This window comes from Schistocerca piceifrons, chromosome 6, assembly GCF_021461385.2.
Source record: "Schistocerca piceifrons isolate TAMUIC-IGC-003096 chromosome 6, iqSchPice1.1, whole genome shotgun sequence".
Lineage (NCBI taxonomy): Eukaryota > Metazoa > Arthropoda > Insecta > Orthoptera > Acrididae > Schistocerca > Schistocerca piceifrons.
Genome location: NC_060143.1, coordinates 335,716,282 through 335,736,864, shown reverse-complemented (window position 1 = coordinate 335,736,864; position 20,583 = coordinate 335,716,282). Strand labels below are relative to the sequence as shown.

The following is a 20,583-nucleotide window of genomic DNA, read 5'->3' as shown; positions in this document are numbered from 1 at the left end:
CATGGAAGCAAGACTAAAGAAAAATCATGACACGTTCATAGGATTTGGCGATCTGCAAAAAGCGATCTACAATATAAAATGGAGCAAGATGTTTGAAATTCTGAGAAAAAATAGGAGTAAGCCATATGGAGAGATGGGTAATATACAATATGTACAAGGACCAAGAGGGAATAAAAAGAATGGACGGCCGAGAAATAAGTGCTCGGATTAAAAAGGGTATAAGACGGGACTGTAGTCTTTCGGCCCTACTGTTCAATACGTACATGGAAGAGGAAACGATGAAAATAAAAGAAAGATTCAGGAGTCGAATTAAAATTCTAGGTGAAAGGATATCAATGATATGATTCACCGCTGACATTTCTATCCTGAGTGAAAGTGAAGAAGAATTACACGATCTGCTGAATAGAACGAACAATCTTATTGAGTGCAGAATATGAACTGAGAGAAAATCGAAGAAAAACGAAAGTAATGAGAAGTGGTAGAAATGAGAACAGCGAGACAGTTAACATCATAATTTATGGTCATGAAGTGGATGAAGTTAAGGAATTCTGCTACATAGGCTAGACAGATGGAGCAAGGAGGACATCAAAAGCAGATTAGCAGTGGCGAAAATTAAGTGGACTGAGAAGGTAAGGAATGAGGAGGTTCTGCACAGATTCGGAGAGGAAAGGAATACGTGGAAAACACTTAAAAGGAGAAGGGACAGGATCATAGGTCATCTGTTAAGACATGAGGCAATGACTTCCATGGTACTAGAGGGCGCAGTAGAGGGCAAAAACTGTAGAGGAAGACGGAGATTGGAACACATCCAGCAAATAATTGAGGAGGTAGGTTGCATGTGCTACTCTAAGATGAAGAGGTTGGCATAAGAGGGAAATTCGTGGCGGTCCGCACCAAATCAGTCAGAAGAGCTGATGATCCAAATAAATAAATAAATAAATAAATAAAACAACGCTATTTCAATAGTTCTGCTGGTCAGCCCCAAATACACAGGATCACAACTGCTACAGTGGAGTTGGTGAATTCCACATTTTTGGTACTGAGACATTTGTCTGTAGAGTTATTGCTTTGTTATGATATTTTTATTCCTTGTTTCTTGAAGATGTTCCTAATTATGTGTACCAGTTTGTTTCTGTATGGGGGTGTGTTCCAGCTTGTCTGTTGAGTTTCTGTATTGTGCTCTTCCTGTGTAGTGGTGGTGATGTTTGTCTGTGTCTTTGTGATGGGTGTGGTGGATCTCTGGATTTGTGTGATGTTTTGTCTTTTATTTTCGTGTTTTTCTGGATTTTCTGTCTTAATTTTTTGCTAACTGAATCATTATGTCCAACTGCTCATTAAAGCTATGTTTGCCAAGTGATACTGTGTTTGGTTTGTGAGGCATGTATCTGACGGCATATTATTTTTGGGCCTATGGGTGGTTGGATGATGGATGCATTGTGGTGTTTTTTCCGTAATTGCTTAATGGGTGTTGATATGTTTCTTTGTGATGGATGTATCTGGAAAGTTTACTTGGCCTGCTTGTTCTGCATGTAGTTACTTCATTTTATTTCCTTGTTCATTTACCAAGCAGAGAACGTCATCTAAGTGTCTCCATCAGTACAGTATAATGTATTTTCTTGGTGCTGTTTTCTGGATAGTTCTTTTTTCTATTTTGTTCATAAAGATATTTGTCAACTTTCCCGAAATTAGTGATCTCATCAACAAGCCTCCTTCTTGTAGGTAGAATTCTTAATTGAATTAAAAGTATTTTTGGTGGACACTGAATTATAAGAATGTTACATGTTCTTGTGGTAACTAACTATAACTATCTAGGTCTTGTTCTGTTATCTTTATTGTTTCTTTAACTAGGGTTGTGGAGTGCATGTTTTCTACATCAAATGACACAAATATAGCTGCATCTGGACTATATATCCGTTTTGTTTGGTTTGTTAGTTCTTCTGTGTTTTTCACTATTCTGTCATTTTTGTTTTATACTGTTGTATGAGTACGTTTGAATATTCTGAGGAGGGTGTACGTGGGTGCTTTTCTGTAATTTGTGATAGTCCTCACTTTGTGAATCCTTGGTTGTCTCCAAAGTTTTGGGGCATTTGGATTCATACATCGTGCGAGCCTTTTTTCTCTCGTCAAATGTGTGTTCCAATGAAACTGAAACTTCCTGCCAGATTAAAACTGTGTGCTGGACCGAGACTCGAAATCGGGACCTTTGCCTTTCGCGGGCAAGTGCTCTTCCATCTGAACTCCCCAAACATGACTCACGCCCCCGTCCTCACAGCTTTACTTCTGTGTGTTCTAATGTACATTTTCCATTTTTATGTGAAACCTGTTTGTCGAGCATTACTGTTTTTGGAAGCGCAATGTACTAAAATGTAGTAGATATATGTGGAAGAACAGGCCGTATGACTCAAGCAACAAAAACTCTGTGTAACTGCAAGGATTAATACTGTTGGCAGTAGTATGTTAAGGCATGTCCGTCTTTTACATCCTAGCACAATAAAATAATACGTAAACCAGAAAAAGGCATCGTATTTTTTTATTTAACTGCCTTGAGCGCACAGCTTTTTGAATAGACTTACTGATTTCGGCTATGTAATATTTTTTTCCAAATTAATTACAGTCCGCAAATGCGTCTTCGCCATAAACTTGGGCAAAATCACAGTAAATTTTCACAATCACGAGTTTGCAAAATCACATCTGATGTTTGCAGCTGCTTTTATGTTAGACAGATGGGACGTACCTATGAAACAAGATTTGAAGTACACACACATAACTGCAATTAAAAAGCTTTCAGTGATCACTTAAAAAATCAAGAAGACAGTGTAACGCACACAGAAAATAATTCCAAGATTTGGGACACCGCTCCCGAATGTAGATGCCACGCCTTTTTGGAGGTACTAGAATTTTTTGATAGTAAGAAATAGCATCCTGACCATATTCTTAATAAGCAAAGTGTCTTGAGGAAAACTTTTATTTCGAAATCTTTGAAGAACTTCTTTCCTCACATTTCATTTCCTAATGAGAAGTGTTATCGGGCACCGTCGAAGGCTTGCTAAGATCAACAGTGTCGCCATCATCTGTAGAGCTTTGTAGACGCACGGTACATGGGGCAGCACGGCACGAGAAGTGTGCCCAACAGAGAGTAACGTGCAACTACGAGTAAACGGCGCCCTCCAGCGGCACTTTACTACCTTCCCACTACTAATCATGTTCTTGTTCATTTACTTTATCGGAATACTATCGTAATTACTTCTTTTCGTTACTTGACGTACGTTCCTGTTCCACTTTCATTCTTAAGACTTGCTGTTCTAATCAAAACATAAACCGGAATGTGAGAAACAGGACAATATGCATGTTCTCGAAGTATATTCCTTCTTCTTCCGCTATGGGAATAATTTTAGTGCAGTCGCAGTGGACTCAAGTTTAGAATGATTTCTGTAATCAATTTTTAGTTTTGAGTAGTTTAAACTGTCAGAAAACAAATATATTTTTATGTAGTTAAACATTTATTTTAAAAAGTCATCCTTTTTTCTTTGTAACTGAAAATACTTTAAGAACTGTGTTTGCAAATCAATTTCCTTTTAATTACTTTGTATATTTATTTCTAAGTTATGCATGCATCAATGAGCATCATACATACATGAAGGTTAGAAACTGTTAAAAGCTTGTAAGAGTGTTACGGGGTAGGTTGTGCTGAGAAATAATTGTTATGAAAAAAATTCGATACTTTATGCCGTTTCCCAGTTAAATAGCATTGAAGTTAGCCAATCAGGCCGCTGAATGCGGAAATTAAAGCGGCCCGCCGAATACAATTAGTGTCAGTTGCTCGCATAACGTAGATGGTAGCGCTCCAGTCTGATCAGACTTTGCCTCGGACTCGATTCTTACTACATCCTACGGCCAGGTTTTTCCTCTCTCTCTCTCTCTCTTGTTCGGTTTTAGAAAACCAAACGAAGAACACGTTTGGCGAGACCGCTTGGATCTGTGCACGCAATGAACTCATTGGCTAACTTCAATGCTAATTAACCGCGAAACGGCACCCAACCTAGCTAATTTTTTTCCTAACAAATATTTCTCGGTACCACCTACCCTGCAACACCATTACAAACTTTTCAGACTGTTTCTCACCATCCTTCATACGCTGTCCAATCACATTAATTTGACCACCGCTTATGTTCGTCGTCAATGTGCAATAACCACTCACAGTCGTAGGGGGTAGCACTAGCAGTGTAGGGTGCATAGAAACTGTCGGGGGACGCGTGAACCAGAGAAGCCGTCATCGTAATGAGGAAATGGAGTGATTTATCTGACGTCCGAAAGGGCACGATCAGTGGCTTTCGGGCCAAGGGTCGAAGCATTTTCAAAACGGCTAAGTTTGAAAATTGTTCGCGTGCCGCCATGGTTGTCGTATACTGTGCATAAAAAAATCACTGCCAACGCAGCTGTGGTGCACCATATAACATAGATGAAAGGGGTGAACAACAACTGTGGAGATGTGTGTGGGAGACCAGATGTCAAACTGTTGAGAAACTCACCGCATAGGTGCACCAAATGCTTACCAACAATGTTTCTTCTATAGCCGTTCATGGTGACTGCTGCTCATTAGCGTTGAAGACTGGATGTTCAAATGGCTCTGAGCACTATGGGACTTAACATCTATGGTCATCAGTCCCCTAGAACTTAGAACTACTTAAACCTAACTAACCTAAGGACATAACACAACACCCACTCATCACGAGACAGAGAAAATCCCTGATCCCGCCGGGAATCGAACCTGGGCGCGGGAAGCGAGAACGCTACCGCACGACCACGAGCTGCGGACACAACTGGACGTCCACTGGACGACAGCAGGTAGCCTTTTCAGATGAATCACATTTTATGCTCCATTGGACGAATGGCTATGGGCATCTACAACCTGAAACGTCTGAAAGCAAATACCCTGCAACTGTCCTTGGAAGGGTCAACGGCAGAGGAGGGAGCTTTATTGCCTAATGTTTTTGTGGCATTCCCTTCATGATTTTGATATTCTGGATGGCACAGTGGATCAACATAGGTAAGCATCTATTCTTGGGGACGACGTCCAACCTTACATGCAATTTGGTTTTCCTCGGCATAATAGCTTTTTTCAGTACGACAATGCGACGTGTCACACAGTTCACATGCGAAGAGCACCAGGATGCGTTTACTCTACTCTCCTTGCCACCAAACTCCCTGCAACCGAGAATCTGTTGGACCGCCTCAATGGTCCTGTTCGTGTCTTGGAGAGCCCTAGTGCAGCAAACCACGGCACTGGAATTGACATTGCTCCACATCTCTATTGATGCCTTCCAGAATCAAACGACTCTTCCTCCATGTCTCGCAGCCGTCTGCGTCGCTAAAGGTGCTTATCCAGGCTTTTGACTATCGGTCACGTTAATGTGTCTGAATAGTGTAACTGTTCGAAGCATGCATGACTGACTCGTGTTATGTTTACATGTGATGACTTGTTGCACTGCAGCAGAGTGACAAGCGTATTGTGTTTTTGTTACAACTTCTGTCATTTGTTTTTTATCTCTTACCTTCGTAGCTGGTAAAACACATTCTTTTACTTCTATTGTAGAGGATGAAGATGGCTATTCCATAGCCGAAACTGGTAATTCTGTTGCAAAAGCTGTGCGATCAAGACTATTAAATAAAAATTATCTATATCATGATCGCTCTCCAGATGATGATTTTATGCCAAATTCTGTTCTGAGTTCCAAGTATCTGAAACATGATTATCCCTGTCACGTGACACCCCCACTAAATGCAAAGGACATGCATTATCGCCCACCAAAAACTGCCAGCTTGGCTACCCTTCGCAGATGGTACTCCATGTGGGTAAAAAACATCTGTTTTCCCGATGGAATACTGGAATAGAGTACGACCTGCATCAAAATACATCTCAACACCACAGCTTAAGTCAAACCTCTGAATTAACATAGAGAGAAAGAGACTGTACAGTACGAGTATGTCACCCAGCTGTCACGTCTAAACAGAACGCAATTCCTGAGGTGTTGCTTCCTTTCCATGTCTATCAATTCGAAGACATGCAGAAAACACACAGAGATATCGCTAGCCTTGACAATTAGTGTCACATAACATGTACAGCACCTTTAAAGCCTTTCCCAAAAATTTTGGCATGCATATTTCAGCTTTTTTTAACATGCAGCTCACCTCAAATTCCCACAAGCTCCCCTATCTGTAATACACGCACACCCAATAGTATACTGCTGGAAATCATTCATAACCACTCACTTCCAGTTGTCATTATCCCTTAGTGTCATCTCCCATGTTACAGCCGCAGTCCCACTACTACTGTCTCCTGTCACCGTCATTGTCTCTCTCTTGCTCTCTCTTACTGCTGATATCTCATTCTTTCCTTCATTCCTACTGCTGCTGTCTCTTCTCGCAGTCACTCTCTCTCATCCTCACTGTCATTGTCTTATACTCAGTCTCTCATTTTTACTGGCTGTCATCTTCTTCCACCACTTTTTCCTTCTCTTTATTCCTCCCCTCCTCCTCCCCCCTCCCTGACACTGTCTCCTTTCCTCTTTTCCTTGCACTGTTCTCTCACTATCACTGCCACTGTGTCCCTCTACTTCTCTCACACTGCCATTATCTCCTTCACTATTTCTTCAGCCCAGCCACTGTCTACTATCTTCGCCGGCCGGTGCGGCCGAGCCGTTCTAGGCGCTTCAGTCTGGAACCGCGCGACCGCTACGGTCGCAGGTTCGAATCCTGCCTCGGGCATGGATGTGTGTGATGTCCTTAGGTTAGTTAGGTGTAAGTAGTTCTAAGTTCTAGGGGACTGATGACCATAATGTTAAGTCCCATAGTGCTCAAAGCCATTTGAACCATTTGAACCTTTTGAGTAAACAGGAACATATTTACATTTTTTGTGCTCCGACAGGAGAATTTTTCCGCTGGTTCCCTAAATCATATGAAAAGGAATCTATTGCTCAATAAAACTTCATTAGTTTACTTATGTGATCCGGAAATAACGCAAAATAAATTTTACGTCTCAGACCGGATTTTCCGTGTAAAAAAATTTTGCATCTGCTTCAGTACCACAACATGGGGTTCCGAGGTGATAATGGAGACACTTAGCAGCGTTTTTCCCCGTGCTACGTCACTTTATAGATTACATTTCCGCCTCACACCGGATTTTACGTGCGTTCTTTACGTGTACAACTAGGGTCACTCTGAACGTTTGTGTTTCGGAAACGGATAAAGATATGAAGACAATTTTCGAGGCTGTTCGAGATAAGAGACTTACGAATATATCGCAAAAACTACAGCCATTTCTTGTACATAGCCATGTCGGGTTCCGCGATTGGGTTTTGGTACACAAAAATCAAGAATTTTGGGGTGTTTCTCTATAACAGGTAAAGACTTTCGAAAACGCGGAGATGGTTCGGGGCTAGATAAATGCTAGAGAATATATCGCTAAAATCTGAGCAATTTGTGCCGTTATTTATTATTTATATTTCACCTCATACCGGATTTTACGTGCAGAAGTAGCGTAATTGAACACGTGTATCTTGGAAAGAAATGAAGATATCTAGCGGATTTTCAATGCTATACTAGAGTGAGAGCTTAGGAACATATCGCAAAAATTTCAGCTATTTTCTGTGTCTCGCCCTCTTCGAATCCTCCGCTGGGTTCTGGTCTTCTGGTGACGTGCGAAAATATAGCAGAAAAAAGAACCTTTCCATGGCGTTTTCCGAGGAACTGTCCATGAACTAATGGTGGCTCCATAAGTCCCATCAAGCCCATCGTAATCTACATCAAATGCAAAAAGATTCAACCGATCTGCTTCCTTTTCCTAAGCAGCAGAAAGTGTGTAATATTCATACTTTCACCCTGTACTGTGGTACAGTAAAGCTAAGACGATCGTTTGTTGGATATACAAATCCTCTATGGTCCAAGGGCTATCCGAAACACTTGACTCTACCTTTTTACCACCAATAGAACCAGAGGTATGAACACCGAAAAATTCCATTTTTATGCGTGGCTTTTTGGAACATATTAGATATGCATGCTGTTGCGCGCATACCGATTGCACTGTGTGGCGTGTACGGCACTATTCCCTATATCGGCTCTATCAGGTCAAACGTTACCTATACTTCCTGATGCCTGATACTCTGTTCTCTGTGGTTGCGGAAGTTGGCGGCAGTCGGGACATGGAAGCCGTCATTCAATCAATGCACCCATGGGAGAAGTCTTGCCGCAAGCTGTGAATGTGGTTCGTTTCTGTGGCCAGCTCCACACATTGAACGATCACGAGCCTGCTGTATTGTAGATTCTAGAGGCGGTGCAGTCTGAACTTACGGCAGTGACTACAGCGTGTTTATGTGGTTCAGTATAGTGACAGACTTGTCATTAGTGCATGTTGTTAATGGAAAATTGTCTGATCACCTTTTACTATTTGTATGCACCGGACTGCTCACTACATTTTAATGTTGTTCTTCGACGAAAGGTTCTGTGTAAGTGTGCGTTGTTGATGTACAATCGGATTGTTGAACTTGTAGATGATACCGTTGTACTGTCCGGCCGCGCCAAGAAGCCACCATGGTTTCCTGTTACTAACACTGATATATTTCAGGGTAGCCTGTGTGATGAACCAGTCAAATTACTGTGACCAGCGCTAAGTCCGATGTCAACGTGCAACAGCCACTCACAGACGGCGGGTGGCAGTACTAGCAGAGGAGGGTACAGAAAGCGTAACGGGGCGACGCGTTAAACACTGCAGTCTTTGTCGTAACACAGAAACTGAGAAATTCATCTGACGTTCCAAAGGACATGATCATTGGCTTTCAGGCGAATGGTGAAAGTACTTCCTATACGGTTAATTTTGTAAACTTTTGGCATGCGTTGTGGTTACAGTATGTGGAGCAAGACAAAATGGCGCTATCCAAAACGGCGCCAAGGTAACTGTGATTCAGCTGGGCTATGAATGATACGGGTGAACGACGCTTGCGTAGAACATACGGGCGAACAGGCGTCCTACTGTTGAACAAATGACCGCCCAGGTTAACCACAGGACTAACAAGATTGCCTCCTCAAAGACCGTTCAGCGAATATTGCTGCGTATGGGTCTCCGCAGCAGGTTCCTGGTTCACGCTCCCATGTTCGTTCAGTGACGAACGCGGTACATCCTGTTACCTACTTTGCGCGGTTCCGCTCACGTGTTAATCATTTCCATATCGGGGCGCGTAGATATTTAACGCTAATTTTACGTATATTGGGTGTTGTTTCACGGTGTTGCCAATTTAGCAGCTAACAGTTGGTGCATATTTACACTTACACACAGCCTATATTTGAAGAATAACATTAAAATGGCGTGAGCACTCCGGCGGATATAAACAGTAAAAGGTAATCAGGCAACTCTCTATTAACAACATACACTAATGCGAAGTCTGTCACTATACAGAACCTCATACACGCTATAGTGACTGCCGTAAGTTCAGGCCGCACCGCCTCCAGAATCCACAACACAACAGGCTCGCGATCGCTCATTGTGTGGTGTGTGGAGCCGGTCACATAAACGCAGCTGAAAATTCACTGAGTGACGACAGGCTGCCTTTTCAGACCAATCGTGTTTTAAGCCCCATCGTCCATATGGCCGTTGGCGTGTATGACATGAAACATCTGAAAGCAAACACCCTGCAACAATCGTCGGAAGGGTCAAAGCCGAAGAAGGGAGCATTATGGTCTGGGGAAACTTATCTTAGTTTCCCTTAGTGATTTCGACATTCTGAAAGGCAGAGTGGGTCAACACAAGTATTCATATATCGTTGAGGACCATGTCCACCCTCACATCATTCTGTATAAGAGGAAAACCACGCAGCTTCTTTATCGTTCTCAAATATCATGAGAGTAAGTAAGGTTCTTTGTGATAAAAAAGGTTATAAGCGTTTTGTAAGAAGACGAAACGTTTATCACCAAGTGTCTAAATGTTTCAGCAGCACGATCGTGTCCTATCGAGTCTCTCTGTTATCGAGTCACGATATCACAACTCACGTTAGATGGGATGCCACGATTCTCTTGAAAATTTGGAATCAATCGTGCAGCTGCGCCACGGACGATCAGGAAGTGGATACTTTTTCGGTGGGACAAGTACCCACACGGAAGGTGCAACAGCTTCTGCAGACTATCGCTCGAGTGACGATTTTTGCACCTTCCATTGATGCGCCAGAGGAGAGTGGCGCGTTGATAGTGTGAGAGCCGACGACAAAGCTCTGACAGTACATCGTATTTTCAGAAGAGTCCCAGATGCCATTATCGACAAAACAGGATCATCTGTTATCCGCATAGTCGTTTTTGGATAGTAGGCACCAGTGGCTCTGCCGATGTATGTGCCCTATACAAGGCAAACATTAGGGAAACCGCAAACTGCAGGGACGTATTCCTTACTCAAAATGGAGGAGGAAATGTCCTGTGAACATGCGTCCGGAAATGCTTCTTGGTCAACGTAGATGACGCTGACGAATGACAGTTCCTCTGACCACATGCCGTTTGTTCCTTGCACGTTGCCGGTTGTGCCATTGACGCAGCGTATTGTAAGCAGCAGAATGGTCCGGTATTCGTGACGGGAACAAGCAGAGATCATGTACGGCTGAGCAAATGGAAACGGTCGAGAGGCAGCACGGCTACACCAAAACAGGTACCCTCACAGACATCACAAATATTCCCAGCACCTTTTGGGAGTTTGTGTAATCATTGGCCCTTTCAGACAGACAAACATGCAGGGGGGAGGTGGTGGACTGAGCGTACACCAGATTTAGGGACTCGGGTCCTACAGGATATTGAGACAAACCCTAGTACAAGCTCCAGGCAAGTGGCTCGCCAACATGGTATAAGCCAAAGTACGATTATGTGTTTCCTGCATGACAATCCATGATGCGTCGTGTGAACGCGTGCATGCATCCCATGGAGACAACATTTGTTGTTAAGTGGATCCGATACAGCTCTGGACTGTATACTGGGACCATTTGTCGTCGTTGCACGCACACCGTCGATTTCCGGACACACGTTGACAGAACTTTTATTTTTTTTCGATTTCCAGTCAGGATTCCGTCGCTGCAGTTTGACGGTTTTATTAATGTTCACCCCGTATATATGGTGTCAACGACATTATCTTTCAGAAAAATAACGCAAGATTACATGTTGACTGTGCTGCTGGGACAGTTACTGTGGCCAACACACACTCCAGATCTCTCGCCCATTGAAAACATCTTGCTCTGGGCTGCCCTTACCAGCCATTGTGATTGATCAACTCTGACGTAGAGCTGAAGCAGCGGCTGCCATCCGCAGCTTGGTTCAATGCTACACAAATCAAAATCACGAACAAGTTTAATCGCACTTTCTTCCTACTATCCTCTATGCGCACATTATTTACTGTCCTTCCTACTGTTTCAGTTTCAAGGGGCAATATCCCATATTAGCGAATGAGAGGTGTTGAGGGAAGAGGTTCTCTTAAAAAAAAAATAAAAAGAAGACTAAATTATCTAGTAGTCTAGATCAGAGCGGATTATCTTATGTTGCAACTGATTGTTAGATTTCTTTATAAATATGAGCTGCAGTGAGTTACGTTTATGTATAGGTTGATATGTTGCACATTCTTAAAGGCTATCATTTATGATGGGAGTAGAATAGGATTCGTGAACGAAGTGACTGAAATGCACTGAAACTGTTCGATGTTAAAGTATTTTTATAGTAGTCACTGATTTCCATTTTTTATCTGTAGCATTTCTTTATCTGGTTTCTAACATCAGTTCCTTTATAGAGTGCGGACGGACTGCAGCAGATTGGAAAATTCGGCTTGTACTTGACTGGCATGCTTGCGGAACTTTTCATTTACTGCTGGTTCGGGGATGACCTTATTACAGAAGTAAGTGGCTCTTCGCTCAGTGACTGACACGTGGTATTAAATACGTAGTTATTCTTTGCTCTGAGCTTTCTTGCAGTGAACATTTTGGTTTTGTACTGTGATATTCAGATGGAACACATGAAACTGTTCACGATAAAGTATTAGCATCACAGTTGGACGTGGAAGATTAAAATTTATTTAATTTTTCAGGAGTAAAATTTCGGCATTACAAATACCTATTATACAATTAAATACCAGCTATTTGACCATACCTGTAAAGGGGACTAATTCTGAAACACCACAACAGCCACTATTACAGGATTTCATTTATTCTTTTGATGCCTTTCGTGAATTATTTATTATTTCTGTAATAGCCAGCACTCAAAATATTGTATTAAGACTTTTTGGAGATCTAAATCTTTTATTGTCCCGTTGATACTTCCAGGTACAGCTTCCAGTAATCTGGTCCTTAAGTGGCTCCAGAAGGAATGCCGTGGCTACTTTAGACAATATAATCTTCTTTCGGTTTGCCTACATGCAGGGGTAGGGGCAAACACACAACATCCGAACATTTCTCCCGTCTACTAAGCTAGACCCTTCTAGTCCCCTGGCCCCTGGTCCCCTCCTTCTCTCCATCACCCCCCGCCCGCCGCCGCTCCCCCAAATGAGTCAGCTGCTCAATATATATTGAGGTCTATACTCTTTCCATTAACAAGCAATGTAAACAATTGGTATTATTTGGAAAAGATAATAAACCCTTCGTACATAATGATGAAGTGAGAACCACAGCATGGGGTCATTTTCGAGAAGCAGGGTTTATCAACAGCTTTGTGTACAGCAGGAAACGATTTAAAATTCATTTAAGACGTAAAATGCTGGTAGAAGATGAAAATGAAATAGTAACCAATGTGTTGTAGAGGTAACGGACTGCACCTTTAACCTGTATATGATTATAATATACACTACAGAAATTGTAGTTTGTAGGCTGTAGATATAGAAAAAATGCAAGCTGTAATTGTAGCCTAAGTGTCATAGAAATATTACGGCAATGAAAATGTAATTGTAACACACTGGTTCACCATTTATTGTGAAAATAGTACGGAAACTGATGTTACATGTTATGAGTTACATAATTAGCATGGCAGACAGACAATCGACATATATACCATTTCCAGCCAACAAGACCGATCATTATGCTGTTGCCATTATCACCCGACAAGATTTATGTCATGCCCTCCGACCATTGTTACCGATAGGAAACCCTCACGTTGGCTGTTTGTTTTTCGTTGCCACAAAGTAGCGGGGACTGACTGATTGATCGTTTGTTTTGTGTGTGTGTGTGCATGTCATGTGGGTGTGTGTGTCTGTGTGTGAGTGTTGGGCTTCGAGCTCCTTGATTGGCCCATTCCGAGAATTTGGCATGTCATGGGAGGAGTGCGGAGAGGGGAAGGGTTAGGTGGAAGCAGGGAGGAGGGGGTGGGGGGGGGGGGGGTGGGAACGGCTTTATTTCATCTGAAGTCCTCCAGAGTTCTTTTAAATTTTGACTAATATTCGATTCCCTACGTATTCCACAACGATTAAAATTTTTTCTTCTATTATGTCGTCAGACAAGTCATCCACTTCTTAGAGGCGTTCAATGTGCTGTTTCCACTACCCGCCCTCTCCTCTGATTTTAACAGTGGAATTCATTGTTGCAGTATCTGCATCTTAAGCGAACTTCAGTTGCGTCTCATCATTCCTCAGTACGTCAGTCGCCCACTTCTTTGCACATTGATTCTTCCTGGATGATTCTCTTCAACTTAACTCTATTCTCCATCATTACTAAACTGTGGTCTGAACCTATATCTGCTCCTGTGTATTCCTTACAATCCAAAATCTGTTTTCATAACCTCTGTCTTACCCTGATGTAATCCAGATGGAATTTTCCCGTATCTCTAGGTCTTTTACAAATATACCATCTGTTCTTGTGATTCTGGAACAGATTATCCGCTGTTACCATCTGAAATTAATTGCTGTACCCAGTTAGTCAATATTTATTTCGTTCCTACGACATGTATATGGCTGTATCCCTGTCTTTCCCTTAACCTTTCTGAGAACCATAGCATAGGTCCTTCCCCTATAACCGCCTTCTAATTCCCCATCCTTATTAGATTTTCGTCTCTCCTTGCATACCGAATTACGGATTGAATATCCTCATAGTACTTTCTCTACGTCTTCATCTTCTTCTGGTTGCGAAATCGGCATATTGTTGTGGCGTTAGTTTCCTGTCGAATGAACAACGTATTACTGAATCGTTCACAGTAAGTCACTGTCTGCCCTATCTTCCTATTTATAAGAAATCCTGCCCCCGTTAGAGCATTTTATGCTGACCAGATATCCATATCTTCTCTCCATTTCACTTCACTGATCCCGTCTACGTTTAAGTTGAGCTTTGCATTTTGCTTTTTATATTTTCTAACTTTTCTACTGAGTTCAAATTTCTAACATCCCATGCTCTGACTCATTGAATGTTATCCCCTCGTTAGTTATTCCATACTTTTCTCATTGTCACCTCGCCCTTGGCAGTCCCCTTCAGGAGATATGAATGGGGAAGCAATACGAAATCTTCGGCCAAAGGACAGATCATCATGGTACTACACTGAAGCGCCAAAGAAACTGGTATAGGCATGTGTACTCAACTACAGAGACATGTAAACAGGAATAATACGGCGCTGCAGTCAGCAACGCCTAGACAAGACAACAAGTGTCTGGCTCAGATGTTAGATCCGTTAATGCTGCTACAATGGCATGTTATCAACTTTTAAGTGAGTTTGAACGTGGTGCTATAGTCGGCGCTCGAGAGATGGGATACAACATCTCCGAGGTAGCAATGAAGAAAGGGTTTTCCCGTACGAAAAAAATACTGCAAGAACGGGGCCGACAACGACTGAAGAGAAGGGGACTGTTCAAGCTGGTGGAGGCTCTGCAGTGGTGTGGGGGACGTGCAGTTGGAGTAATATGGGACCGCTGATACATCTAGATAAGACTCTCGGAAGTGACACGTACGTAAGCATCCTGTCTGATCACCTGCCTCCATTCACGTACATTGTGCCTTCCAACGGACTTGGGCAATTCCAGCAGGACAATGCGACACCCCATACGTCCAGAATTGCTACAGGGTGGCCACCAAACTCCCCAGACATAAGCATTATAGAGCATATCTGGGGTGGCTTGCAACGTGCTGTTCAGAAGAGATCTCCACCCCCTCGTTCTCTTGTGGATTTATGGACAGCCCTGCAAGATTCATGGTGTCAGTTCCCTCCAGCACTACTTCAGACATTAGTCGAATCCACGCCATGTCGTGTTGCAGCACTTCTGCGTGCTCGTGGGGGACCTAGGCAGGTGTATCAGTTTCTTTGACTCTACACTGTACTTCAGTTACAGGCCACATGTCCTGTGGATACACATCATGTATTTTTAAAGCAGTGGTTTCCATTGCCTTCTGCATCCTCATGCCAGTGACCATTTCTGGCTCATCCGCCTTTTAGGGGCAGTTTTCCACCGCAAGGGCCAGAGAGTGCCCTGAACTCCTGCCCGCTCCTGCGCCTTCTTTTGACTGCTGTTAGGAAGAGGATGACGTCTTATGCCGGGTCTTCGGCCGCCATTGGTGATGTTTTTTGTCCAGATTTAACCAGTGACTAGGTTCTAATCCAGAACCGAAGACGTTTTGATTACTAGTCAGAAAAACCACCACAAAAACACAGGTGCAAACTTTAAACTACCAATGTACGTAAACTGACTGTGAAAAACTGATATTTAGAAGGGTTAGTTGCCCATTAACTGAATGTTTTACAGTTTAACAACAATATGAGGACAGAACAGGCATTCAATAATGCAGTTGCACTCACAGTTGTTAATGTCACACAGGAAAATGTTTTTCGCTAGCCTTCACTAGACTGGCAGCTAAGCGTATGTCAAATAGTTTCTTAGCTCAAATTAATAGAAAAACGACATGTTGTTGCATAAATCATTAGTGTTACAACTGCAATCTGCTACTAAATTGATTTTCATTTTTTATTTATTTACAGTCAGATACGTAATGGCTTAATTTCTACTACGGAATAAAATGAAGCACATCCAGTGACACAACAGTATTTCAGTACCTTTGAAATATTACAGAAGCCAATACTTGGTAGCGAATAAACATTTTCGCAATGAACCTCTTCATTAACAACTTTTAACCGCTTCATACGATTTCAATGTGTGACATCTCAGCTGATATCCTTGCATGATATCTGTCATCCCTGAAAGCACTCATCTCTATCTGTTTTACAATACATTGACTTATGCAAATGCTTGTCAGAACATCGTATTCTCCACATTTACACAGCTAATGAACATATGATGAATACCTTACATGTTGACATACTTTTGTAATTATTTAATTAACAGTTTACTGTTTTGCCAGTAACTTTGTTTCAATGTTGATGCAAATGCTGCACAAAACTTAGCTAATTTAAAAGTGGTCAATTACATGTGTTAGCAGACACCACAACTGAAAATTTATCCAAGAGACACATCTGTCAAGAGGCATAAATGATCTAACGACAATTCGTTGTCATTTAATGTGAGAGAACTTGCGCAAAAACACGAGCTTATTTGTTTATGAACAATCCTTTATTTGTAATTATTGTGAATGATCTATGAGTGACCAAACATTTATAACATTTCTATGCTTAATATTGTTGAAATATGTTAGTTTAGTCCAGGAATTGGTCAAAATGAGTCAAGTCATATCTCTAAGAACACTATAGTTTTGCTGGGACCTTTTCATCTCCGACAGCAACAGGACAAGGCTGCTTGGTGGAGCATTGTGAGACTGTGGGAAGACAGGGAGGCGGAAGGAGAAACGGGTAGCCGAAAAGGAGATTAGCTGCGAGGGGAAATGATTGGGGTGTTCAGTGAAGGTGAGAGTTCATGAATAGGAAAGATGCGTAGGACAGAGGGGTTGGAAACTAGAAACTGTAGGCTGGAGGGTGTTGAGACTGTAGGTGGAGGCAAGGATAATTTCGGGATTGGAGAATTTATTGTAAGAATAACTCCCATCAGCACGGTTCTGAAAATCTCATGGTGGAGGTAAGGATTCACATGGCCCCTTTGGTGAAGCAGTCATTGAAATCAAGCACGTTATATTCAGCTGAATTATGTGTTACAGGGTAGTCCACTACACTCTTGGCCACAGTTTGACGATAGCCATTATTCTGGGGGACAGTTGGTTGGTAGTCATACCAGTATAAAAAGCTGTGCAATGATTGCAGCAGATCTGGTATATGACATGTTTGCTTTCACAGGTGGCCCTGCCTCTGATGTGATATGATACGCCTTTGACAGGACTAATATGGTAAAGGCAGGGTTTGTCGATTGTGCACATCTTACACCTGGATCTTCAATAGTGATATCATCCCTGTGGCAAGGAGCTGACATTTGGAGTGATACAAGGATGAACTAGAATGTTCTGGAGGTTGGATGGTCGATATAACATCAGTTTAGGAAGAGTGGGAAGGATCTTGGTTAAGATGTTGTAAGGTGGCGTGGTCTCCTGACCTTCATTTCTTACATATTCCGTCCTCACAATCGTATTCTGCACATCAAGACGCTTCATTCGAACCCAAACTAAATAAGGTAGAGTGAATTTTGTATTAATTCATGTAAGCAATATGCAAATCTAATAATTAAATCGCAAGTGCGCACTGAGGTTGAAAACGTCGAGGCTGGTGTACACAGCATGACGGCCACAGGAATATTCGTTCTAAAGAGGCAACCAGCCTGCTGGGAGGCCCAGCCCTTCAGAGGGGTGAATCAACACACCTACTTCAGCCGGAGCGACCGCCCAGAGAGACAAGACAGCTTTTGCCAGAGCAAAGGGATAACGACCCCCGTGTTCGGCTTAAAAGCAAATTCTGCTACATTGTGTGGGAGCGCCCAGAAGACGCATTTTTTTGATGGGCTGACTGCATAGTTAGCGAGTTCTCACAGGAGGACAGTATACGCCTAATGGAGATGCTATATATTTCTGCATTGGTCGTTTTAAACGGCAATGCTGATTGGCGGAATATTTCTGACACAAAGAGCCAGAGGCGTGAGGGAAGACAGCGAATAACATACCCTTACAATTTTTCCAGAAAAAGGAGCCGTTCCATTGTGGCTCTTTGAGCGGGAACACGTAATGAGAATGAGTGCGCTCGTGCGTGTACGCAAAGAGCGAGGAACAAAGTCTCTCCTCAGTACTTCACTGGGAGAGCACCTCTGTCGTTAGCAAATTGGAGTGACACTCTATAATGAGTCGCTCGCGAATAAGCATTGTTCACTGTGTTGGCTGCCACACTTATTATGTGGTGTGAACACGGACAGAGTACTAGTTAAACACCTGTGAGCGAATACTGAGTGGCATCACAGTGGACTGTTTATGTGACTGGTGTACCATGCCAATAGACTAGGGGTGGATAGGAGTCCTTGAATTCTTCAACGCATAGGGAGAGTTTGATTGGCGAAGGTCAATCCAGATAGAAAGAGATAGTTGTGTTATTTGTCAGCAGCTAGCAACGCAGACAGTAGTCATCGCAGCTCACTGTATTCTGCACTACAGCATATGTAAGCCCCATCTTTCCTCCCTAACAGTACACTCCATTACATTTCTCGTGTGACAGCCTTGACCATACCTACAAAAGTTATTCAATTTGTGTAGGCACGGCACTCAGCCATTCTGCCAAGTAAATAACAGTCTTAAAGAAAAAGGAGAAAAGAACCTTTCCATACTTTGTAAAATAATAGTATTCCTATCCATAAGAGGCAATCTACTGTCCTAAAAAGAACCCGGAAATTTATTAATTTATATGAAAAAGTTTCACTTGATTTCTCAGAATGTTTTGCAATAAATAACATTTTTCGTTCGCTTAATGTTTTTCTTACAGTAACTAGCAATACTCCAGTACCCAAGTATTCCGCTAGTTACATAAGAATATAGACTATTTTTGTGTCTTTCCCTCACAGTGGACGACTCCAGAAGATATTTGTTGCTGAATGTTTTTCAAGAAGTTCTTGTTGGTACATTAGGAGCGTCTGTTTCATTTCTGTAGTAGTGTGAGGTGGAAATTGTTTCTTGCACGAGCCAAAGGGTACTTGTTGGATCAATCCATTGTGCAACTTGACAAAATAAAACCCACACACTCACACTGTCCCATATTTCAGGGCGTGATGACAATAATCAAAACCTTAACAAGATTGTGCTCAAGTTGTTGCAGTCCAGGGTGGCATTTTGTGACAAATGGGACACTCCTTTGTAGCTGATTCTTGGGGCTGGTGAGAGGTTTCGGGGTATGTGGAGATATGGGACAAGCGATCTGTTTGTCGACTAAGCCTGGAGGATAGTGCTCGTATGTGAAGGCCTTTTTGTGACAGTCAGCATACTGTGTAAAGGAGTTCTCATCACTGCAAATACCCCATCCCCAGGTGACCAGGCTGTATGGGAGGGACTTTTTGGTGTGGAAGGGATGCTAGATGTCAAACTGCAGATACTGTTAATTGTTGGTAGATTTAACGTGGACAGAAGTGTGAAAGCAGCAATCAGAGAGGTGAAGGTCAATCATCACATAGGTTGAACGCTGAGATGAAGAAGACATGGCGGATTGGATCGGAGAGATTGTGCTGAGCTTGTGAAGTAATAAGGATATTTTTCTTGGCCCAGTCCAGATCATGAATGTATCATCAACGAACCTAAACGAGACCAGAGGTTTGGGGTTTGGGGTGACTAGGAAATCAGATACAGGATTGTAAAGCATTCCAAGGAGCAGATATAGAGTCAGATCACAATTTAGTACTGATGAATATTAGGCTCAAGTTTAAGAGACTAATCAGGAAGAATCAATGCGCAAAGAAGATGGATATGGAAATACTAAGGAATGAAGAGATACGCTTCAAGTTCTCGGAGGCTATAAATACTGTGATAATGCCTAGAACAGTAAGCAATCCAGTTAAAGAGGAATGGACATCTCTAAAAGGTACAACCACAAAAGTTGTAAAGAAAAGCATAGGTACAAAGAAGTCAACTGTGGAGAAACGCTGGGTATCAAAGTCAATCGAGCGATCGATGTAAGAAAGAAGTACAAAAAGGTTCGGGGAAATTCAGGAATACAGAAATACAAATCAATTGGAATAGAAATAAATAGAAAGTGCACTGAAATTAAGACAAAATGGCTGCATGAAATATGTGAACAAATAGAAAAAAAAATGATTGTCAGAAGGACTGGCTCAGCATACAGAAAAGTCAAAACACCCTTCTGTGAAATTAAAAGCAAGGGTGGTAATATTAAGAGTGCAATTGGAAAGAGTACAGTGAAGGCCATTATGGGGGAAAGACGAGATAGAAGAAGAAACAGGAGTCTATATAGAAGAGATATGGAATCCAGATTAGAATCAGAATTTAAAAGAGCTTTGGAAGACTTAAGATCAGATAAGGCAGAAGGGATAGATAAAATTCCATCGGAATTTTTAAAATCATTGTGTGCTGTGGCAACAGAATGACTAATCACGTTGGTGTGGAGAATATATTGGTCTGGTGGTATACCATCTGACTTTCGAAAAACACAATCCACACAGTTCCGAAGACTACAAGAGCTGACAATTGTGGGAATTATCACACAATCAACTTAACTGTTGAT

General features: G+C 42.2%; 1 protein-coding gene across 1 annotated transcript in view; it reads left to right on the top strand.

The window, feature by feature from the left end:
• LOC124803302 (odorant receptor Or2-like) overlaps positions 1-20,583 on the top strand; it is a 91,620-nt gene that overhangs the window by 55,545 nt on the left and 15,492 nt on the right. Inside the window, exon 5 of the mRNA XM_047264485.1 lies at positions 11,804-11,908. Coding sequence (XP_047120441.1) covers positions 11,804-11,908 — 105 coding nt within the window. The remainder of the gene's footprint in view (positions 1-11,803; positions 11,909-20,583) is intronic.